The sequence below is a fragment of the Nothoprocta perdicaria genome, unplaced genomic scaffold (assembly GCF_003342845.1).
Source record: "Nothoprocta perdicaria isolate Ctin4 unplaced genomic scaffold, notPer1 scaffold_121, whole genome shotgun sequence".
Lineage (NCBI taxonomy): Eukaryota > Metazoa > Chordata > Aves > Tinamiformes > Tinamidae > Nothoprocta > Nothoprocta perdicaria.
The window spans coordinates 1,366,654-1,388,518 of NW_020454328.1; the positions used below are offsets into that span (position 1 = coordinate 1,366,654).

The 21,865-nt window shown below is 49.3% G+C and overlaps 1 protein-coding gene across 3 annotated transcripts; it reads left to right on the forward strand.

Annotated features, from left to right (window-relative positions):
• The first annotated feature begins 130 nt into the window (after positions 1-130).
• CDK12 (cyclin dependent kinase 12) lies at positions 131-21,402 on the forward strand. 3 transcript variants are annotated; one of them, XM_026054430.1, is made up of 14 exons: positions 131-1,176; positions 5,371-6,255; positions 9,029-9,205; positions 10,548-10,687; positions 11,204-11,374; positions 11,868-12,057; positions 12,671-12,727; positions 12,986-13,087; positions 13,954-14,031; positions 14,511-14,627; positions 15,229-15,360; positions 15,983-16,197; positions 17,929-18,375; positions 20,747-21,402. In XM_026054430.1, the coding sequence occupies exons 1-14, from the start codon at positions 131-133 to the stop codon at positions 21,400-21,402; spliced, it is 4,413 nt and encodes a 1,470-aa protein (XP_025910215.1). The 3 variants fall into 3 exon arrangements, with proteins under 3 accessions (XP_025910215.1, XP_025910216.1, XP_025910217.1); XM_026054431.1 differs by having other exon boundaries at positions 20,774-21,402; XM_026054432.1 differs by lacking the exon at positions 20,747-21,402 and adding an exon at positions 19,253-19,710.
• Positions 21,403-21,865: the final 463 nt, after the last annotated feature.

Below are 21,865 nucleotides of genomic sequence, written 5' to 3' on the forward strand. Positions count from 1 at the left end.
GGGTGTCGGCGGCTGGGGGTGGCGGGCGCCGCCGCCCTGAATGGTGCGGGGGGAGGGCGGCGGGTGCTGAGGGAGGTTTTGGGGACTTTGGGGGCTCCCCCCCCCTGCTCTGGAGCGCAGTGGGGGAGGAATGCCCAACCCGGAGAGACATGGGGGCAAGAAGGAGGGCGGCGGCGGGGCCTCGCAGCGCGCGCCCAGCGCCTCCAACAGCCGCGAGCGGCACCGGCCGGCCTCCCGCCACAAGCGCCACAAGTCGCGGCACTCCAAGGAGGCGCCGGCGGCCGCCCCGGAGAGCGCGGCGCCCTTGGGCGCGGTGATCAAGCCGCTCGTGGAGTACGACGACATCAGCTCCGACTCGGACACCTTCTCGGACGATGTGGCCCTCAAGCTGGACAGGAGGGAGAACGAGGACAGGAAAGCGGAGAGGAGCGAGAGGGCCCAGAAGCACCGGCACCACCAGCACAAGCGCATCCGTGAGCTGATGAGGAGCAAGCAGGCGGAGAAGGAGAGGAAGCTGGAAAAGAGCCTGGAGGCGTCTGGCAGGTCAGGGTCCACCAAGGACAGAATATCGGGATCCTCCAAGAGGCTCCTCGATGACAACGAGCAGCACCCGAAGTCGCTTTCCTCCAAGAGCAGCAACAAGGAGTCCCGGTCAGCCAAAGCGCACAAGGAGAAATCCAGGAAGGACCGGGAGCTCAAATCCAGCCACAAGGAGCGCAGCAAAAGCCACCGGAAAAGGGATGCTCCGAAAAGTTACAAAACCATTGACAGTCCCAAGCGGAAATCCAGAAGTCCCCACCGAAAATGGTCAGACAGCCCCAAATTGGACGACAGCCCCTCGGGAGCCTCCTACATCCAGGAGTACGACCTCAGCCCGCCGCGCTCTCACACCTCCAGCAACTACGACTCGTACAAGAAGAGCCCGGGCGGCTCCTCGCGCCGCCAGTCCGTGAGCCCCCCCTACAAGGAGCCCGCGGCCTATCAGTCCAGCACGCGCTCCCCCAGCCCCTACGGGCGCCGGCAGCGCTCCCTCAGCCCCTATAGCCGGCGGCGCTCCTCGAGCTACGAGCGGGGCAGCGGCTCCTACAGCGGCAGGTCGCCCAGCCCCTACGGGCGCCGGCGCTCGAGCAGCCCCTTCGTGGCCAAGCGCTCCGTGAGCCGAAGCCCCATCGCCAGGTGCGTGACCGCGTGGCGCCGTCGTGGGCTGCGGGAGCGGGGAGGACAGGCAAGCATCTCGGGACGAGTGGCTCTGGGGGTGTGGAAATTATCCCCGTTACCCTTCGTGATCGCAGTCTGTCCCCTGGTGCGTCGTTGGGTGACGCGTTGGGTCACGTGTGTGGTGTTACTTTGGGAAGGTTTCCCGTGGTTCTCTTGGAAAACGACGTTCGCACCTTGGAAAACACCTCCCTGGGTGGCTCTAAGCAGCCTCCATGTTGGCTCCACGCAGAGAGGCCTGGGGCCGAATGAGCTCCCGGGATTATGTTACACTCTCCTCTAGTGGTGGCCCCTGCCGAGGGGATCCGCAGTGTCCCTGGGGATGGAGCCCTCCCCTCCAGAGGCCCTTCACGGGTGGGAATTTCCCTTGGGAAGAATCTCCCCTCTTGTTTGTAGAATCATTTGTCTTTTTGCTAGATGTGGAAATCTGCTCACGCTTTTCAGGAGGACAACTCTTGGTTTGAGTGCATTTTACTCTTTCTAAACTAACTTGTTTTTTTTTTCTTCGCTTGAATTAGAGATGACCATGTGTAAACTGCATTTTTGTAGCCTAAACACTCTCTAATGGAGTTACTTGCTTCCATATCCTAAAATCAGGGCATTCTGGAAGGGCAAGTAGGAAGCAGTTCTATTTTGGCTTAATTATAATTTTCTCCCTCCTTTCCCTCCTCACCCAGGCAGAAATACAGCTGCAAACGCTTCCTAACTCTTCCTTACTTGAAAGAGGTGCTAACTGTGTTTTATTTCAGATGTTTATTAACCACCCTGGTGTGTGCACAGACCTGAGCGCGTCTCCGGCTGGCGCTGTGTGTGCTGTGGAGCTCTGGTTGTAGCTCCATGGCAATTAAGATCTGACCTGGAATGCAATAACTATTGAAATGCTCTGCGCTGTGCTGGCAGCGCTGCATCCCTCGGCCCAAGCAGGAGCTGTGGGAAGAATCTGCCTCCAGGGTTYGGTTTAGCGATCGGTAGTTGCCAGAGAACTTGGTGGCTTTGGAATTTCGCTTTTGTTGCGAGAGCTGCTCTTGTCACTTTGCTGTGTTCTGCGCTTCAAACATCCTCCCTGCCAGAGCTGCGCCGTGGAGCGGCCTGGAAGCTCCCATGGGAAACCCTCTATGTGAAATGCAGGAGTTTGCAGTCCTGCAAACAAGCAGGAGTTGCCCCGTCTTCCCTTCAGCCAGCAGACCCCAGACTTGGTTCTCCTTCTTGTACTCTATACATATATCTGAGAKATGCTGAGGGAACCAAGTCTTTCCTGTTTTCTTTTCCCTCCCCTCCCTCTTCTTTGCCCTCATGGCAGTGCTTTCGCAGGCTATTTAGGAATGCTTTGTGCAAGGGKAAGATAAAGGAGTAGAAACTTGTGTGATGTGAGCTAACGGTGCCCGTGGGCTCTGCCAGGGAGAGCCCTACCCTGAACAAGGTCTTTTCCCCCAGTTGCTCCTGACCCGGGAAATCAGCCTTTCCTTAAAGACATGAGCTACTCCAAAGCACTTTATGCTTCCCTGAACTTACATACTCTTCTAGGACCCTTTTTAAAGGCATCTTTGCTCACTGATGAGAAGCGAAACCCAAACCAAAATAGATTTTGAAGGTTACTTATTGTTTACGCTCTGCTTGTACCAGAGTCTTTGAATCTGGGACTTCAGTTGATAACCTGTCACTCTTCTCTCCTTTCTTGAAAGGTAACGTCCTGATTTTGATGTATTTTCTTTAGATCTGAACAGAAAGCATGGATTATGCCTTCAGAAAGCACGTGCCTTAGGTGATCATGTATAAGGGAYGGAGAGAATTGAATGTATTTTCCATATATTAGGCAAATTTTAGGTTATAATTGATATGTTGGTTTTGCTTCATTAAGCTGGCAGTGAGCACAGTGTGGAAGCCCATTTACGCTTACGGTCCCACGTCTGCCGCGGAAGGCAGAGATGTCCCCCAGCCGCGTGGCACTGCCCCTGTTCCCTGCTCCCGCTCCATGGGGAAGCGACCACGGAGCAGGGTTGAACAGAGGCACCTCCTTGTGCCAGCGTTTTGAACCAGGCTGCCCACGGAGGATGTGGACTCTCCTCCTTAGGAGACTTCCAAAGCTGCCTGGRTGCCACCCCGTGCTCTGGGTGTCCCTGCTGGAGCAGCAGCGTTGGACTGCATGATCCCTAGAGGTCCTTTCCAACCTCAACCATCCTGGGCTTAGCACCAGGGTGGCCGCAGTGTGAGAGTGCGATGCCTTCCCCTGGCTCCTGCAGAAGAGCACTGACAGTCTGGGAGAGAAATAGTCTTAAACTCATACTCTTCCTTCTGTCCTAAGCATGCGACCATGGCTTAAATTCTTCAGAAGAGGTGACAGCCTTTCCTGAGACACTGAGTTATTTCCACTGACTATTTATTAAGTTCATTCTACTTTAATCCATATATCCAAAATACAGTTCTAGGAAACTAAATCAACGTGCTGCCCTAATTGGGGCAAATACAGGGTGCTTGTGTTTCAAATGGTCGTGCCAGACAACTTGCTTTCAATTCAGGAGGAAATGGGGCTGATTTGGTCAGTAGGGAAAACAGTGTAATATTTTAACCTTGGCAGATGTTCTCAAGTATTTGTCTAGGGGCTAATGTGGAAGCCCTTAAGCGTGGACTGCTCTGGGTTCATCTCTGCCACAAGTTATTGGCAGTAGCTGCTCTTGCAGCATGAGGAGATCTGGAGACTTCCAGCATTTCCTCCTCTTAAAGACCGTTCTGATTCTCTAGTTTAATGATGCTTTTTGAACCCTGCAGAATTCTATCCAACCTTCTTTTTCCCCAAATCTCTGTTAATTACAGCAAGCAGAGGAAGCCTTTGGGTGCTGTTGGTTCACATGAGGGTGAGAAGGGTTGAAAGTACCAATGTGTTGGCTGCAGGTAAAGCAGAAAGGATTGTCCCAGATGGGAAGAATTTCTCTACAAACAAAATCTGCCTGTGCATTTTCTCTCTTATTGCGGGCACTAGGGAGATATTATCTGCAGAGGGAATAMGAGAAGCCCAGGAACAAGGAACTGAGCTCAGAATATCTTAAGCAGGATGTCTGTTAAAGGAGACAAAGGAAATAGTGAAGGAAAACCCTAAAACTATTTGTTGTTGCAGTAAACTACAACCCACAGAGTTCATTGTCAATGTTTTCCTAACCTGCAAATGTTGTCCCTGCACAGAGTGCCGAGTGTTTTCTTTCAGCTTCTGGCAACTTTGTGGTGGGATGTGGCCGGTGATGTGCTATCTGAATGGCAAAGTGGGACATCTAGCTCATTAACAAGAACCCATGGAAAAGGGCATGATCTTAAGACAGCATTCACATCAAAGACCAATTTACTGAGGCGGGGAAGACACTTGRATGACTTCAGGAAAAAAAATGACATATAGATTGGAAATAAGTTTCCAATTCTATTTTTCAATAGTTTCCAAATTGCTCTCCATCGAGTTTGCAGGTATTGCAGTCTTCTGACTAGGGTCGTGCTGTGTTTATGTGGCGAGCCCTGATGGTGTTGGACACTTCCTGCCTCGTATTGCAGTGCAGGTCTTTCAGTGCCTTCTGCACATATTACTGATTGAGAGCCCATTTATTGTAGATGAAGACTGAGACCTTCTGAATATACAGAATTTAAATTCCTGTTTCTTTTTTCCCCTGATTCCCAATATGCAAATTAGAGTTCTGATGACAGTAAAGGAATCGGGGGAAAAATTAGCTTGAAGTGAGCTGTTTCCTGAGGCGGGATTCCCATGAAGGCAGTCACGTTTTCCTCTTGTTTCCTGCAGAGCTCCACGCAATTACAGTGAAAGATTCATAAACTGCTGGCTCATCCTCTCGGCTGAAGTCAACTGCTCAGCTCGTGCATCTGCAGTCTCATCTCTACCTTGAGGCTTGTCCAGTCTTGAGGCTTTCTTTCTATTTTAACTGCATGATGTAAGGGCAGTGTTGATCCTGGAAGCTGCATATTCGCTACTGTAATGTGTTTCGGGTCTCAAAGTAGGTTTTGGTAACTTGAGTCTCTCTTGGCAAGTGTTATGGACTCTTTAAAGTTAGCTGACAAATAATGAATTTGAATTATTTTCAGAGCGTGCCTTTAGCAATGGTGAGTAGCTCAGARGTTGAGACTTGCTTCGTGTGACTTATCTTTCTGTTCTCTCCCCAGGAAATCTGTGAAGTCCCGAAGCCGAAGTCCTGGGTATTCGAGACACTCATCATCTCACAGTAAAAAGCAGAGGTCTGGGTCACGTAGTCGCCATTCCAGTATATCCCCTACCAGGCTGCCACTGAACTCTAGTCTGGGGGCAGAACTCAGCAGGAAGAAAAAGGAACGAGCGGCAGCAGCAGCGGCTGCAGCAAAGGTGGATGGAAAGGAGGCAAAGGGCTCGCCTGTTTTCCTTTCTAGAAAGGAGAACAGCTCAGCTGAACTCAAGGAGTCAGGAACGGAGTCTAAAAAGGTCACCAAAACTGTTAAATCTGAAAAGTCCTCTTCAGATACAGAATTAGTTAATTTACTGTATACAAATGCAGAGACTAAAGCATCTACAGACACAGTAAAAGTCAAAGCAGAAGAGAACTCTGAAAAGAAATATCCTGTTCCAGTTAAAGATGCAAAACAAACGGGAACAAAAGACTTGAAGCCTGTAGTAGTGAAAGAGGAGCTTCTGTCACCAAAAGAGACAGACACAGCAGAGAAGGAGATTCCACCTCCATTACCCTCAATCAAATCACCCCCTCCACCTCTGCCGACCACCACGCCACCACCCCCAACTCCACCGTTGCCACCTTTGCCTCCATCACCTGCTGTTCCRCCTCTGCCACCATCCCAACTGACTCCCGTTCAGGTCCCTACTTCAGTCCCGACATCTTTGCCATCTTCTTCCCACCCAAGGACGTCTACTTTATCCTCTCAGGTGAACTCTCAGTCTTCTGTCCAAGTCGCTACAAAAACCCAAGTGTCTGTGACGGCTGCTATCCCACACCTGAAAACTTCGACGTTGCCTCCGCTCCCACTCCCCCCTATTTTAGTTGGGGAAGATGACTTGGATAGGTAAGGTCACATGAAACAGCTTCCTTCAGTTTGTATTTGAATGCAAAACACTGAAAGGAAGAGCAAATTTAGTTTGATTAGTTTCGTGATTGCTAGCTTAGCCAGCCAGGAGTGAAGATTATGCTGYTGTCTAATAAGTACCGTGTTGTGTGGCCAGTCCTGTGTTTTTGACTCTGTTAGCTCTACAGGAAAAGTTTTATGGCCTGTGCGACAAGTCTGTGTGATCTCAGTAAGGGAGAGTGGTTTGGCTACCATTTTAATGCTGATTGGTAGAAATTTTAAGTCATGCTTAGTCCATGTTTGTTATGATAATGACCTGTGGATCCAGAATTATGCAGCCCTTTGCACTGCAGCCTTTTGCAAAAGCTTATTTTGAAATTGCAGGTTTTATTTCTTTGAGAATAGAGATGTGTCAATGTTAAGGAGTGAAACTGCACCTCAATATTTTGAGCCTTAAAAAAATTACTCAAATTACTCTTTCTGTTGTCAAAGAGCTGATCAGAGACGATCACACCTGGAGCAGGGCTGTAGTGGCAAGTCTAACGTGCCGGCTGGTGTCCTTGTGCTCCTCCTGTGGAGCTGCAAGGTGCGCGGGAGCCCTCTCTCCTTTCACTTCTAATCCCAGCTTGCAGAGTTGCTGTGGTTCTCACGGTGGCTGTGGCTCTCCCTTGGGTAGCTGCTCTTCTGCTTAGCTTCTAACACGATTTTGTCCACGGTTTTAATCTCTCTTTTTCCTTTGGGATAGAGGGATGGCAGAGAGTCACTACAGAATACCAGAAATATGAAAGGAGAGGGGAAAACAAAAAAGTTTTTCCTCTCTGTTTTTGTATCTGTTTAGTATTATAGGGTAAGGCTGCTATTTCAGGAGAAGATAGACAATCGCTGGTGTTTTTTTTTCCCATTTGCTCTGCTTAGTCTGTAGTTTTCTAACAGCCTTTGTCTTTTCCTAGCCCCCACTGAAGAATGTATTAGGTGTCTCAGTGAAGTTACATTTTTAGCAGAGTTTTGCATGACAGTTACAATTCTATATAATTGACTTTTTTAACAAAAAGAGTGTTTTTCCAATTCCCTTAATTGATTTTCATAGGTTGCCCTGGTATTGGTGTAAATCGGGCAATGCTCTCACCATGGTGATCATAAAAGTTAGGCTTGCCCAGGTTTATGTTCTGTTTTCACCCATCTCCAGTTGCAGAAAAAAAGGCTACAAGGGCTATATGTTATTTTCTACACGAGTGTGGCTCTATCTTTGTTCCATCCCTGCCAGCACAATGAACTTGGGARCGTGAGTAACAGCACAACTGGTTGCTAGACTTTCCAGTGTTGTTTCCCCCAATAAAAAGAYGAGAAATCTCACTTCAGCTGCTGAGTCTAATGCTGGTTGCAAATGCCACTAACCATATAGAGAAGCTCACTCTTARCCAAATCTGTGAGTAAAACTCTGAGCAGATTTTTTTTCCCCCCTATACTGAGGCTAGGAAAACACTCCTGCAGAGGTCTAAGAGCATGGTAAGCGCAAGATTTGAAAATATACCTTGAAATGTCCAAGTACAGAATGCATCTCACTTGGCTAGACTCTTTGACCTTTTCTCATGCTTGCTGATGTTTTGAGTAGTGTTTGGTCTATGACTCTTAGTCATTCCAGCACTCAGGGGGCCCTGGGAGTCGCTTGCCCTGGCCAGAAAAGCTGCAGGAGGGGAAGGTGATGTCTAGAGTCCAGCGTCCAGACTTCCCCTGGGTCTGATAGAGGTTGTGCCCAGCAGCACTAGAGCTTGCCTAGGTTCCTGGGAGCACCTGGTTAGCGGTTCATAGTGCTAAGATCATCTAAAACCAGCTGATTGAAGGCGTGCCTCGGAGAAGGGAGGTAACTTCCAGGAGACTTGTCAGGCAGTTGGCCGTCAGTTTGTCATTGTTTTTGTTTGGGCAACTCTGGAGCAAGAGTTGACTAGTTAAAGAATCTAGTTATAGATTTCTCAATTAAAGGAAAACTAATCCAAGTGTCTAAATGTTCTGGCAGCAATGCAACTTGGAGCAACCATCTAGCAGCACTAATGTTAACGTAATGTTAACATACAAATAGATTAACTAAGCACAGAGAACAGCATGTCAGCAAGAGAAGACTGACTGTTCAGTAATTCTCCCTAGGATTTCTCCCTGCCACATACAAGCACAGGCGAGAAATTAGATTCTGCTTATGGGACTTCTGCTGGTCTAAACCAAGCCACTGTTGCCACTGATACTTTAAAACGAAGCACATCCTGTTGGTTTCTCAGCAATATGCAAAATTCAGTGATGTTTTGGTCCTCGCTCGGAATTTGAAAGCAACTCATGTAGGGAATTAATTCTGTGTGTCTGTGCCTGTTTATGGTGGTCCTTAACAGGTCATGCGGTTAATTGTTATAATAAATGGACCTGATAGTGGAGTAAGGGTCAGCAAGGGGTTACCTGATGATAACTTGAATTCTGCATCTTCCGAGAACTTCAGCAAAAAAAAATGTTTATTTGTATAAACTGGGAGAGTTTTAGTTGCAAAGAGCAGTGTGCTTATTTGAAGTCGTCCAAACTTAATATTTTTCTCTGCTGATTTTTTTTTTAGCTCTGTAAAACTTGATTATTCTTTGCTTTATGCTTATGCTAATTTTGTCACTTAAACTTGGGCTCCTAACTTTGCGCTCAAACACAGAGCCTTTGGCCTACAGTAGTGGGGTTTTTTTGGTTTATTTTTAATTGGCTACTAAGTCTGACCTTTGTATTATATTAACTTTTCGGAGTTTAGTCCAAAAGAGATTCTTCCTCCGAAACCTGTGAAGAAAGATAGAGAGCAGAGACCACGACACTTACTCACGGACCTCCCGCTCCCTCCAGAGCTCCCTGGAGGGGACCCATCTCCTCCTGACTCCCCAGAACCAAAGGCAGCCACACCACCTCAGCAACCGTTCAAAAAGAGACCAAAGTAAGGCTGGTTTCCTGTTTTTGGGGGCTTTTTTGAGTTGTTAGGCTTTCTCTGTGTCYCTGTTCGGACAGGATGTTCAAAGTGCAGGCATTTCTAAAGTTGAATCTGGCACCTCCTTTGCCTTCTCTTAGCATCTTCCCCACAATCTGTAGGATGAGGAGAACACAATGTATACTTCGAAATCTTCAGCCAGACTTGCTTCTGTTTTACTGAAAATCTTATATCTCAGATTAGTGTTCAGATAAACCAAGTTTTTTACTTTTTTTCTTTTTTCTTCCGATTATGTACTGTCTATTTCTGGTGGTAATTGAAAACTACTTCTCAACAATTTGAGAATTAAGAGCACGGCAGTTGCAGCTTGTGAAGAAGAGGAGGTTGTGCATCAAGTGGAGGCTGCAGCTTAGACTTCATGTCCAAGTTGCCACAGCTTCGGTTGTCCTTCTCTTTGATCATTCCCACGTCAGGGATTGCTGGAGTGTGTAACCTTCAGTCTTCAGCCACATCTGCCCTGAGTTCCTTCATCCATTTATGTTTTAGTAGCTTCTAGACCAAAGAAATTKGAGAAATATCCATATATAAAGCTGCTAGTGCTTTTAAGAAGAGCTTATATAGGAAAGGAGTCATGGACCTTGTCTTCACGCACGATTGAGGTGTCAGGCGTGTTGTGAGGTGTGTGCAACTTCCCTGCATAGCAAAATTCATGCAGTTGTCAAGCATTAGTAAACTCCTGCATGTGTAGAGTCTTTTTGCATGTGCAATGCCAGCTACACTGTATTTAAAACAAAGATCAAATATCTAGTGTTTGTGCAGAAGACTTCAAACACTGGGTTTTGTGCTACTGTAATATAATTCTTCGTTTTTTTAGATAAGCTTAGTTCTTCAGACTACTTTGTTGTACTGAGGTCTTTGTAGAAATCCGTGTAGCTGTTTACATGTCCAAAGAGACTATAACAAAGTAATTTTGCCTGTGGATTTGAGGTGGCATGATAGCCTTTTGCTTGTCTTCCCCGTTCTGATTTTTGCTTGTTCGCCCCGTAGAAGAAAGCTATGATTCAACTTTTCAAGTGCAAAACTGATGGGAAAGGATCTGATAGCAACACAGTGTTTTTGGCTGGGGTGCTTTAGTGTGTGACTGAAGWAAAGGGATAGCATTTCTCCCTAGCAGCTCTCGTACGTGGAGTAGCTGAGAGAAACACTCAGTTGCTAGGGAAGTAGAACAAGGCGCCTGAGCTCTGCTTTTGTTCGTAGGGCAGAGCTTGCAGGCGTGGGGCAGACATTGGCTTGCAGGGCTGTGGGCAAGGTGGAGCACTTGGGAGTCTAACGGTCCTTTTTCCTCTTTCAGAATCTGTTGTCCTCGGTAYGGGGAAAGGAGACAGACGGAAAGCGACTGGGGGAAGCGTTGCGTGGACAAATTTGATATCATTGGGATTATTGGAGAAGGGACGTATGGGCAGGTGTACAAAGCCAAGGACAAGGATACAGGTAAAGATGCCAAGGGACTTCAAGTCAATCCTGCTTCTTTATGGCCTCGTTCTGTTCGTGTGGCTGTACTTAAAGCCCCCTCCAGGCTTGGTGCTGGTGCCTGCAGAACCAGAAATGGCTACAGATTTAGAATGAACATTGGGTATTTTCAGAAGGGGCTTAAAAGTGAGGAGCAAAGTGCAGAGCCCCAGAAATCCTGTTATCCACAAGCTGGTGTCCAGCTGTGCGCTGCAGATGCACTGTGGTTCCTGCTCCAGTGCTCATGGCAGGCACAGTTTTGGCACTGAAGATGCACTGGTGTCATTGCTACTGATGGAGTTGTTTGGGTCACAGCCTCTGGTAGAGCAGCAGTGACAAAAAATAGAGGCTGGCAACGTGAGTTGGCTCTGCTGTTTTCTTGGTGGCAGTTCATTGGGCCCATAGGTGCTTTTAACTTTCCCCTTGGAGGCCAGAGAGCCTGACAGAGGTGTTGGAAGGGATGTGTGCGGATGCTTTAACCCCGGCCTGTTCTGGCAGGTGAGCTGGTAGCGCTCAAGAAGGTGCGGCTGGACAACGAAAAGGAAGGCTTCCCCATTACAGCCATCCGCGAGATCAAAATCCTGCGGCAGCTCATCCATCGCAGTGTTGTTAACATGAAGGAAATAGTCACGGACAAACAAGATGCACTGGATTTCAAGAAGGACAAAGGTATTACTTACTGCAGGGTGTGGTTTCAATTAGCTGAAGARGTGACACAATCTTTGTTAGATTTCYACTTCTACGCACCGCAGGACTTATCCTTACTGTAAGTTTTCTCTGTGTTCTTTCTTGATGTAGCAGTTCCAGCAGAAGTTTCTCATCTGGATTTGGCTTCACATCAAATAATAGGTTCCAATTAATATGAGTTTTCACTCCATGTAGCAGAGGTGGACTTAAAAGGGTGCATTGCACATTTGTTCTTGCAGAGTCAGAAAATACTTTTTTTTGGAAAAACCTTTACAAAACACTTCTAACACTGATTGGTGCCGACAGAATAGCTGATAGTGTGAAAGGTCTTTGATCTTCCATCACTGTGAAAGAAAGGTGCTCAAACATGCCATGAACTTTTCTTGCTTTGGGACTTTTCTCACAATTAATTGTTTTTCTCAACAATATTCTTTTCTACTTGTSTCTCAAATGATTTATCTCTTTATTTTACCAGGTGCCTTTTACCTTGTGTTTGAGTACATGGACCATGACCTAATGGGGCTGCTAGAATCCGGGTTGGTACATTTCTCAGAGGACCATATCAAGTCTTTCATGAAACAGTTAATGGAAGGTCTGGATTATTGTCATAAAAAGAACTTCCTTCATCGAGATATCAAGTGCTCCAACATCTTATTGAACAACAGGTAACTTGGGGCTAGATACARCACAGGGTGATCTGCTTGTGTCAATCTCTGTATGTGAGACCCTCTGCTTAGATTTGCAGCTCCTTTTAGTTGTGTTTCTTTCATGTTGACTTTTACTGTASTGTTTATGTAAGTGCTTGTACGCAGAGAAAGCACTGAAGGTTAAAGTAGGAAGTAGCAGCTCTCCATGAATTCTCACTCTCTTTTTTAGATAGCACATTTTGTGCTCTGATAGTTCACCACAGAACACATTAATATGGTATTTGTTTACTGTTAATTCTCAAGTCTTTGCCTGGGTATCCATAAGAAAAGTTTGAGCCGGTAAGGCTAATTCTGTGCATAATTGCATTCACATGTTGACACCCATGTCAAAGACTTCACTGGAATGTTGGTCCACTGGGTAGATTTTGTGATAGAGAAGAGACTGAATTATTGCAGATATTCTCATTTCTTGGAAGGATCAAGCAGGATCTGAAAAACTTAAGACGGGCTTTGCCAAAATAATTACTGCAAACCTTGCTTTGTTAGAGCTGCCTACTGTGTGCAGGAGTCCTCTTTCTTTTTACTGCTTTTACTGCTGTGATTTCAACTAGTGATTGCTTTTGTCTTTCAGTGGGCAGATCAAACTTGCAGATTTTGGACTTGCCCGACTCTACAGCTCGGAGGAGAGGTGAGGCATGATGAGGTGGAAGAAGGGAGAAAGGTCTGACCTAAGTGTGGCAAGCTCTTTTGATCTTAATGTCCCCGTTTAGCTTGACCTGATGAGGTCCACCCCTGTTCAGTAGTGGCAGCCTCTTGCAGGACAGGGAAGTCTAGGTACTCAAAAGCCCCACACTTAAATACTTAATGCTACATCTTGGAAGTAATGATTGCAATTTGTAAGCCTTGTTGTGGCACTTAATGTGCTTTTATATATCCTCTGTTACAGCCGTCCATATACAAATAAAGTCATTACGCTGTGGTATCGACCTCCAGAACTGCTGCTAGGTGAGGAGCGTTACACACCAGCCATAGATGTGTGGAGCTGCGGGTAAGTRCCTGGCTTGTCCCTTGGCACATCCGATTTCTCTTCCAGCTGGACAAAGTGTTCCAGTGGTATTGGAATGCTTTCGAGTTCTGTGCCTTAAAGCAATAGATTTGTGTTAACTAACTAACGCTAAATCGTTTAATAATAGCTCCTAAAACAAAATGTGTTTAGGTATTGAYACACAGGAGTGTAAAACGTATCCTGCTAATTACTTGTGGAAATTCTGGCTTGGAAGTCCAGTTACTGTTCACTGCCTTGTGCCAGACAAGGGGTTAGTCCAGTTCCAGCAGACAGGTGCCTGTAAGAGGTCACGGCTCTGTCTGGCACCAGTTGTCATTCCTGTCAGAAGGCTTAAGAGTAGATGTTCAGGGTTGAACGAGCCCAAGCTCTCCTTTGCCTCATTCTCTTTCCCTTCCAACTATTAGGAAGTGCCCTGCGTGCACAGACGTGTGTAAAACTGTCTTGTGCCTGGTAATAATAAATGAAAAGCTCCTGTCAGCAGAGAAGAGCTGGGTGAGCAGATATCTCAACTTGTGGCAGTGGAGCTGGAGGGAGAATTGGGCTGAACCTGGGGAAATTGAGATGTCTGGCTGTTCTTCTCATCCGGCTATCGGTGTTTTCCATTTTCCTTGCAAAGAGTTAAAGTATTAAGCCCRTGGTGTGTTAACCAGCCTACTAGTGAAAGCCATTTCCCAGTTGGGTGGAATTGCTGGCTCTTTACACGTAGGTTAGTTTGTCAGTTCTCAACTACAAGCCCTAATGCAAATAACTCTCCTCAGGCAAAGCTGCTTCTGAACAGCAATGCTGCAGTGTTCAAACGATCATCCCAAGAGTTTGCTGTCATGACCTCTTGCTTTTCCTCTTTCCAGCTGTATCCTCGGGGAACTGTTTACAAAGAAGCCTATTTTTCAAGCCAATCTGGAACTGGCTCAGCTTGAATTAATCAGGTAAAGCATTGCACATGCATGCCTATGAGAAGAGGCACTGCAGAAACTGCTCGTGCACACAGTCTGTGTATTATAAGAGCCCTCTTCCTCTAATCTGCCTGCAAATTAGGACCGGTAAATGATGATAACTGCAAATGTGAATGGTTAGGCCTCTGGGTGTCCACACCTGCAGTCAAGCGTGTGTCTGTTAATGTATGCACCCTCAGTAAACTAGTGTTGTTGAAGTGCAAAAATCATGACCCTTAATCTCACTGYTGAAAATTCAGTTTGCTAGATGGTTCATCAACTCTCAGTCATCTTTTCTGCTGTTTGTGATGCTTCCTTTTTAACCTGGGCCTTTGTCTCATCCTTGTCAAACTGTCCCCAGCCRTAAAATGCTGATATGCTAAATTGCYTAAGTGGAAACGTTTTCACTTGGGTGGTGACTATTCTCGGATATGTTTCATATGCTGATAACACTCTGCTTTTCTGGTTCTCAGCCGGCTCTGTGGGAGCCCTTGTCCAGCAGTGTGGCCAGATGTCATCAAGTTGCCCTACTTCAACACTATGAAGCCGAAGAAGCAATACCGAAGGCGCCTGCGYGAAGAGTTCTCCTTGTAAGTCTCAGTAGAGAAGAGGATAAGTGGGCACRTTAGAATTGCAGCCTTTTATGTTGTGTGATGGGTGTGCTATCCTTTGGCTCCAGTCTCCTGGGCAGGATGAAATGKTGCTTCTCCTGCTTACCTGCATCCCTCTCCAGTGGGGCTTCTGTCATCTGTGGAAGGCTGGAACGTGGTCGCTGTCCCCTCTCTAAATACCTGATCTGCCACGGGTGCCTCCTGGAGGGGGTTCCTGGCTCTGTGTACATGTCTAGCCGAAGTCTGCCTTGTCAGTCTGCACTTGGAAGCTTCACGGGATGGCATTTGCACAGTGCAGAGGCTGTCTGACTTCGCAGATGTGCTCTCTAGGGGCAGAACATAATTGTGTGATAATCTCTGGGGATTTGTAGCAGAGCTGCTCTTCAAGAGTGATAAAAATGAGACTGAAAATATTGCAAATCTGATGCCTGTTCTGGTGATTTCTGTGAGCTGCTGCATTGCTTACCAGTAAATTTGCCTACATAGGTTTCTGTTAGTCTGGAAGTGGGCTTCTGTTGAGAGTAACCCCTTAACGCGAGAACAACCTCCTAGTTCAGCCCTGTTTTCCATCTCCACGCAGCATTCCTTCATCTGCTCTCGATCTGCTGGATCACATGCTGACGCTGGACCCCGGCAAGCGCTGCACGGCAGAACAGGCCCTGCAGAGCGACTTCCTGAAGGATGTTGACCTCAGCAAGATGGCACCCCCGGAGTAAGTTCCAGCTGGCATCTGCCACCACAGTGGCCCTCTGAGAGCTTTGGGAAGGAGCTGTCAGTTTGGCCTTATTTTCACTGAGTCAAGATTTCTGGCTTCTTTTCTCCACTGTGCCCCAGGATTTTGTCATACAGCTGAGCAAATAGTTTTTCYTATGCTCTTTTTTCCCCCCTCTCTCCTGTTGCTTTTTCTAAAGCTCCCTTTGTCACTGTCTTCTCGCACCTTGGGTGAGCAGAATRCGAAACTCTGCTGGAGCTTCACTGCATGCAAGTGTGGTTATAGCTTTTAAGATTCCTGTTTCCTACAGGATTCCTAATGGCAGCTGCTCACTCCAAGCCACCRTACTTCGAAAGCTTAACAGATTTACCCTTACGGCAGGTTGTGTGCATTTAGTAGCACAGCCCTTTCAAGACTAAGGTCCTAGTGCAAATTAAATGATTCGCATGCGAATGAATCCTTCCCCAGTTCCAGGGTTTGTCCCTTTTGAGTATAGAAGTGCATTGCAGTCAAGGGAACATCTGTGCTTCTTTTACGATACAAATAATTTTCTGTGATCTTTGAGGATAAAGCGAATATCCTTCCTGGATGACAACTATTAAGAGTTGTTGTTCTCTTCCAGCCTCCCCCATTGGCAGGATTGTCACGAGCTGTGGAGCAAGAAACGGCGACGGCAGCGGCAGAGTGGGATTGCAGTGGAGGAGCCACCGTTATCAAAAGTTTCTCGRAAAGAAACTACCTCTGTTACAAGCACAGACACTGTGAAAAACAACAGCAGTCCTGTGCAGCCACCGCCTGCCCCGCTCAAAACCGAGCCTGGCGTCGGAGATGTAGTAGGTCAGTGCCTCGTCCTGTCTGTGGAAAGATCCTCCTGCTAACTTGTGTCCCTGCCATCTCTGCCCTCACCGACTTTAAAAGCTTACGCCTGTTTTTAAGTCTAGGTGATTCTTGAATTCTATAGAAATAACATTCCCTCATCTCTCTCTTTGGGATAGGAGGAGTTATTTTGTTTTCTTGTTTCTGTTTCTCCCTTCTCTGCTCTGAAGACTACTGGATGCACAGAATTCTGGATGATATTTGGAGGTCTCTGACTAGCTGATTAYAAATTCACTGTATAAGTTACATTATTGGTTCCTATGCATGCTTTCATGGAGGGTGACGGAAGGAATTCAAGTGAGCTGAAGTTCATGATCTTATTGATGAAATTACATAAAGTTTAGGCATGGAGCAAAACAGACTAGTGGCTGGTGGGTGGAAATGCAGATTTTTCACAGTGCTTCTTGCAGAAAAACATGTCTTGSTCATAATGCCTTGCCAAAGCAGGACTTGTGCACTCTTCCCAAAACTGATCAAYCTTCTGGTGTCTAGGAAATGCCTTGAGGAGAGGTGCTCTGCCTCCAGGGAATGCAGAGAAAGACAAAGTTGTCTGGACCAGGCTGATTGCTTGGTGGAAGGTCTTCCTTCCGCTGAGCTGGATGCTGCCTGCATTCAGCCGCATGCTGGAGCTTCCTTTGTGTCAAATGTTGTACAGACAAATGGCACGGAAGACGGTTCTTGCTCCAGGGAATGCGCAATCCATGTGTTCAGTGAAACATGGCAGATGGACAAAAGGTGGTGGTCAGATTAGCAAACAGCTGAGAAAGGAGTTYCACGTTATTGGTTGTCTACCAGCGCAGGGAGCTTATTTTTAAGCTTCTCAATCCAAATGGTGCACCCTGCTTCCCAGAGAGTTTGCGTGACACGCAAGGTCAGTGCGAAGTGACACTCTGGTCACCCTCACTAGTGTGGCTTCGCTCCAGCATGCCACAGGRGGAGGTGATGCCCTTCAGCACCTCTATTTCAGACCCACCTGGCTGCTTTAGGGTCAGCATGGAGGCCTGTGTGATCCCAGGCCAGCTTTCCACACGGAATTCTGTTCTGCGTGGCCTAGTTTCTCTTGCCATTAGTGGAACGTTCTTCCTTTATTCCAAGCAGCAGCAGAAATCTGTGCCAGGGAATGTGCGAGAGGGAGGGCTTTTGATCCACTGAATGCTGCAGAGACCTTGGGAAGGTGCTGAGCTGCCACCAGACCTGCTGCTCTGATTGCTACTGAGCTGAAGGATTTCCATGTCCTCATGTATTAGCAGCCTTGCTCGGGTGTAACCGCTCGGGTAGCCGCTCGCCACTGCGGTTCCTGGGATGCCCCCGCTGAGTTAACCGCTCCACGAGTGGGGCCGCTGGGTTTAGCTGGGCTGGGGAGCAGCTGCGTGCGCGGTTCGGGTGGCAGATTGGGGCAGGCAGTGACAAAGCGCCGCTCGGCCGCGAGCCCCGCGGTGCCTTGGCGAGTGCAGTGCGCGAGCAGGACCACGGGGTGCTGCTGCAGCGCTGCTCGCATCCGAGCCGGCAAGGGCGAGCCGAGAGCGGAAAGCGGAGCAGCCTTCCTGGAATCCTCCTCCTCGAGCCTCCCGGCCTTCCCCAGGGAYGCAGAGCAAGGAGGGTGTTGGGATGTGGGAGTTTGGGCGTCGTGGTTGCAGACCAGCCTGCTGCAGCTCTCTCTAACCTTTCTGTGATGCTGTCTGTTTTCTGCAGGCCTTGGAGATATCACCCAGCAGCTGAATCAGAGCGAACTCGCTGTTTTACTGAACTTGCTGCAGAGCCAGACTGATCTGAGTGTCCCACAGATGGCCCAGCTGTTGAATGTACACTCAAACCCCGAGATGCAGCAGCAGCTGGAGGCTCTCAACCAGTCCATCAACGCTCTGACAGAAGCCACCACTCAGCAGCACGAGTGTCAGGCGGTGGCGGCGGAGGAAGCCATAGAGGAGCCACCCGCGGAGGCCCAGCCAGCGGAGGAGCAGGCGACTCCAGAAGCAGCCAGCGCTCAGGGAGACATGCAGAACGTGCTGGCCGTTCTGCTGAGTCAGCTCATGAAAAGCCAGGAGCCTGTTATAACCCTGGAGGAGAGCAACGGGGAGAAGAGCTGCGAGCAGCGGGGGCCGAGGAAAACCCCCACCGTGCACCCGGAGGAAAGCACAGGTAAATAAATAGCGGTGGTTGCTTGAGTGTCTTGGTGCCCTTCACCCAGTTGAGCAGTTAAAGCCTTCTGTGCAAGTGCCTCTAGTTTAACTGCGGCCAGGAGGAGCTAAGATGTTTGAGTCCTGTGACACAGGGAGCAGGAGGGAGAGAGCTGGACGCTCGCTGTGGTCGACCTTAGCCCCTGAGACTGGGAGAAACACTGACCTGCTCCCTGTGCTCAGGAGGCCTTTCCAGGGCATCCAAACCAGAACCCCAGAYGGCTCCGCATCTCTGAAACATATAAAGTCCTGTAATGCTCCATGGTGAACAGGTCAGGGAAGACTAAAGRCTCTGTTTTTCCCCAGCCAGACTGGGGGAATTTGCAGAGTTCGATTCTTGCTCTGATACTCCCATGACTGGTAATCTGCACCCTGTCATTCTTCATGACTCATGTTGGATTTGCCCACTGAGGTAGATTTTTTTTTGCACAGGTCATTGGATCTCTGCAGTTCCCCAGTTCTGCCAGTCTGTCCCAACTGCCTTTTCCACCATTCCCCTTGTCCTGTTCTGGCCCCTCAAAAACAAAGTGCAGACAAAATGGTAAAGAACGTGGGAACTGAAATSACCCAGAGTGCTGAATGGGAGGGCTTAGCGGCAATTAGGTGCATAAACCTCCTGCATCTGGCTTTAGTGTGCTTAATCTTTATGTAGAGGTGACTTTTGTGAGGCCTGAATTCAGCAGCTTCTCAAGTTGAGCCACGCGACTGGCTCAGTTAGGGCAACTACGAGACAGGTTTAAGAGAGCCGATTGTATCGGTGAACTCTCGGATTTCCTTTCCAAAGGTGAGTGTAAACGTCTCCATGTCTTTTGTTTCTGTTGATTTTTCTGAATTATTAGCAACATCCTGTGACGACCTCACCAAATTCTAGAAGCGCCTCCTGAGTATGTCTCAAACTCTCCAGGGAGCCTCTTTTGGCCCGATACACAACTCCTCTGCAATGTAGCTGAACGTGCTGTGTTCTCGTGCCTTCAACACACCCGCCCACCACAAGCCAGTTGTGATCGTGCTTTTTTTTTCCTTTTTTCTTTTTTTTTCCTTTTTTTTTTTTTGCGCCCTAGAACTGGAAAATAATTAGGTTCTTGTAGAGCAGATTCAATTAAATAACTTTGTTCTCTGTTATAATTATTTTAAATGGTATACTGTCCCCAAATCAGCTTGGCTTTAAAATGACCTGAAGATTGTTTTCTGGATTTAAACACAATCTAGTTTTAAAGTGGACTGACTGATATGGGTGGAGGGGTGGTCCTGGAAGACTACTGGTTTTCACAATAAAGTTTGACCTTTTTAATAACCAGTTTTGTAACTGATTTGAGGATCTGATTCGACCAAGGTATCCGTGGCCTCTTATATCCTCGCCAGTAATAACTTGAACCCCAGTTATTAATAACTTGGCCCCGGGGAGCGGATCGTGTCCCGCAGGAGGCTGCCGCTCCGCGCTGTCGCTCCTGGCTCCGAGCCCGTGGTGACGGCGAGGACCGGCGCTCGGCTCCCGCTCCTCGCGCTCCCGGAGCTGCTTTGTTCCTGCTGCCAACTCCGGAGCAGCCGGGCAGGGTAGCGAGAGCCCTGTGAGCTGGCACGGTGCTTTTGTTCTCGTTAGGAGAGATCCTTTTGCAAACCGGAATCCGTGTTACTTCAGGACTGATATATTTAAAAAAAGCAAAAGGGGGAGGAGGGGATGACTGGCTTTTAATTAATTTATTTATTTTCCTCATAGGCTTCAGGGCAATCTGTACAGAGCATGCAAATAGGAGACTGTTTGGGACTGTACTCTAGAAGCCTTAAAAAGGCCCTAAAAGGGGCAGAGCCGTTCCCGGGTAGTCCTGAGCGGCAAGGAGAGCGCCCGGTGGGATGTTCCCCTTCCCTTGGCTCTGTCTGGGAGCCGCCCTGGGCGCTTCTGGCAGCTTCTTGGTGTGTTTTAGATACCCGGGGGGCCACGGTTCGGTGGGACCGTGAGCCAAGGCTGCTGTCCCCGCGCTGCCAAGGGCTGCGCTGCGTCCCGCGGCTCCGCATCTGCCTCCCCGCACTCAGCCTTTCATCCGGGAGCAGGAATTCTCTCCACGGATGCCCATGTGTTCGGCCAGCTGTTGCTGGCGAGGCTGGCGGCGACGGCGTGCGCCGAGCTCGCCACAAAGGGCGGCTTTGGGGAGCCTGTAGGAGCCTCCGTGGGTTTTGGGAGCCTGTAGGAGCCTCCGTCGCGGAGCGGCCGTGGTGCCCGGGCGTGCGGGGTGGGCACGGGGCGGGGGGTGCTCTCTGCCTTCATGTCTGTTCGCGTGGGTTTCTTTTCTTTTTAATGATGCCGTTGAAAGTTTAAAGCAGTAACCCTTCCACAGCGTGTCCTCCTCGCCTTCTCCCCCTAGAGAAGAGACCCCCCGAGCCCCCCGGAGCGCTGCCGCCGCTGGCCGAAGGCGACGTGTGCGGCGCGGCGCAGGAGCTGACCCCGGCCGTGACGGCGGCGCTGCTGCAGCTCCTGTCGCAGCACGAAGCGGAGCCGCGGAGCCACGCGGAGCCGCGGAGCCACGAGCCCCACGCGCCGAGGGCCGCCGACGTCGGCAGCTCCCGCTCGGCCAGGACTTACGAGGGCTCGGAGGGGGGATTTGGCGCCGAGGAGCTCAACCCCGGCCCCACGCCGCTCGAACCCGCTGCGCCCACGCTGGGGAAGAGCAGGACCTTTTTGGGCTCCGTGAGCCACCTCGGGGAGACGAGCAGCTACCAGGGCACGGGATCGCTGCAGTTCCCAGGGGACCAGGACCTCCGCTTCGCCAGAGTGCCCGTCGCCGTGCCGCCGGCCGCGGGGCCGCCCTCGGCGAAAGGCGAGGGCAGCAGCAACAACGCGCTGGCGCACGCCGAGCCGCCGGTGCCCGGCTACGGCGAGCTGGGAGCGGGCAGCGCCGCGGCGCCCGCCTGGGCCGCTCCGTACGGCAAGGCTTTCCGCGGGCCCGGCAGAGCGCCCGCCAGGGGCGGCCGGGGCAGAGGCGTCCCCTACTGACACTGCCCCTTCGCCCGGCGCCTCCCCTCTCTCGCCCTTTAGCGAAACAATTGGGGTTTTTTATTTTATTTTTCTTTTTTTCCACCCTTCCTCTCCCGCCGGAGCAGGGGCCTCTTGCGCGTTGCGCCGGCCGCGCCGCCGCGTCCCTCGCGCGCTTGGTTAGCGCTGGAAACGCGCGGCGAGCTCCCGGCCTCCACATAGGGGAAGCCTCGAGACGAGGTCCTTGAGAAGCCGCTCGAAAGACGAGGGATGGAGCAAACCACCAGCCCCGGATGAGGGAAATTATTGCAATGTTTGCAAGCTGGGCGCTAGCACTCCGGAAAACGGGAGCCGCAGGCAGCGCTCACGGAGGGCCAAGGGAAAGGCTACTTCCCAATGCAGTTCTTTTGTTTTTGTGGGTTTTTTTTTTTCCTTTTTTTCCTCAATCCCCTTTAAAAAGAAGAAAAAAATTTGGTAAAAAAGT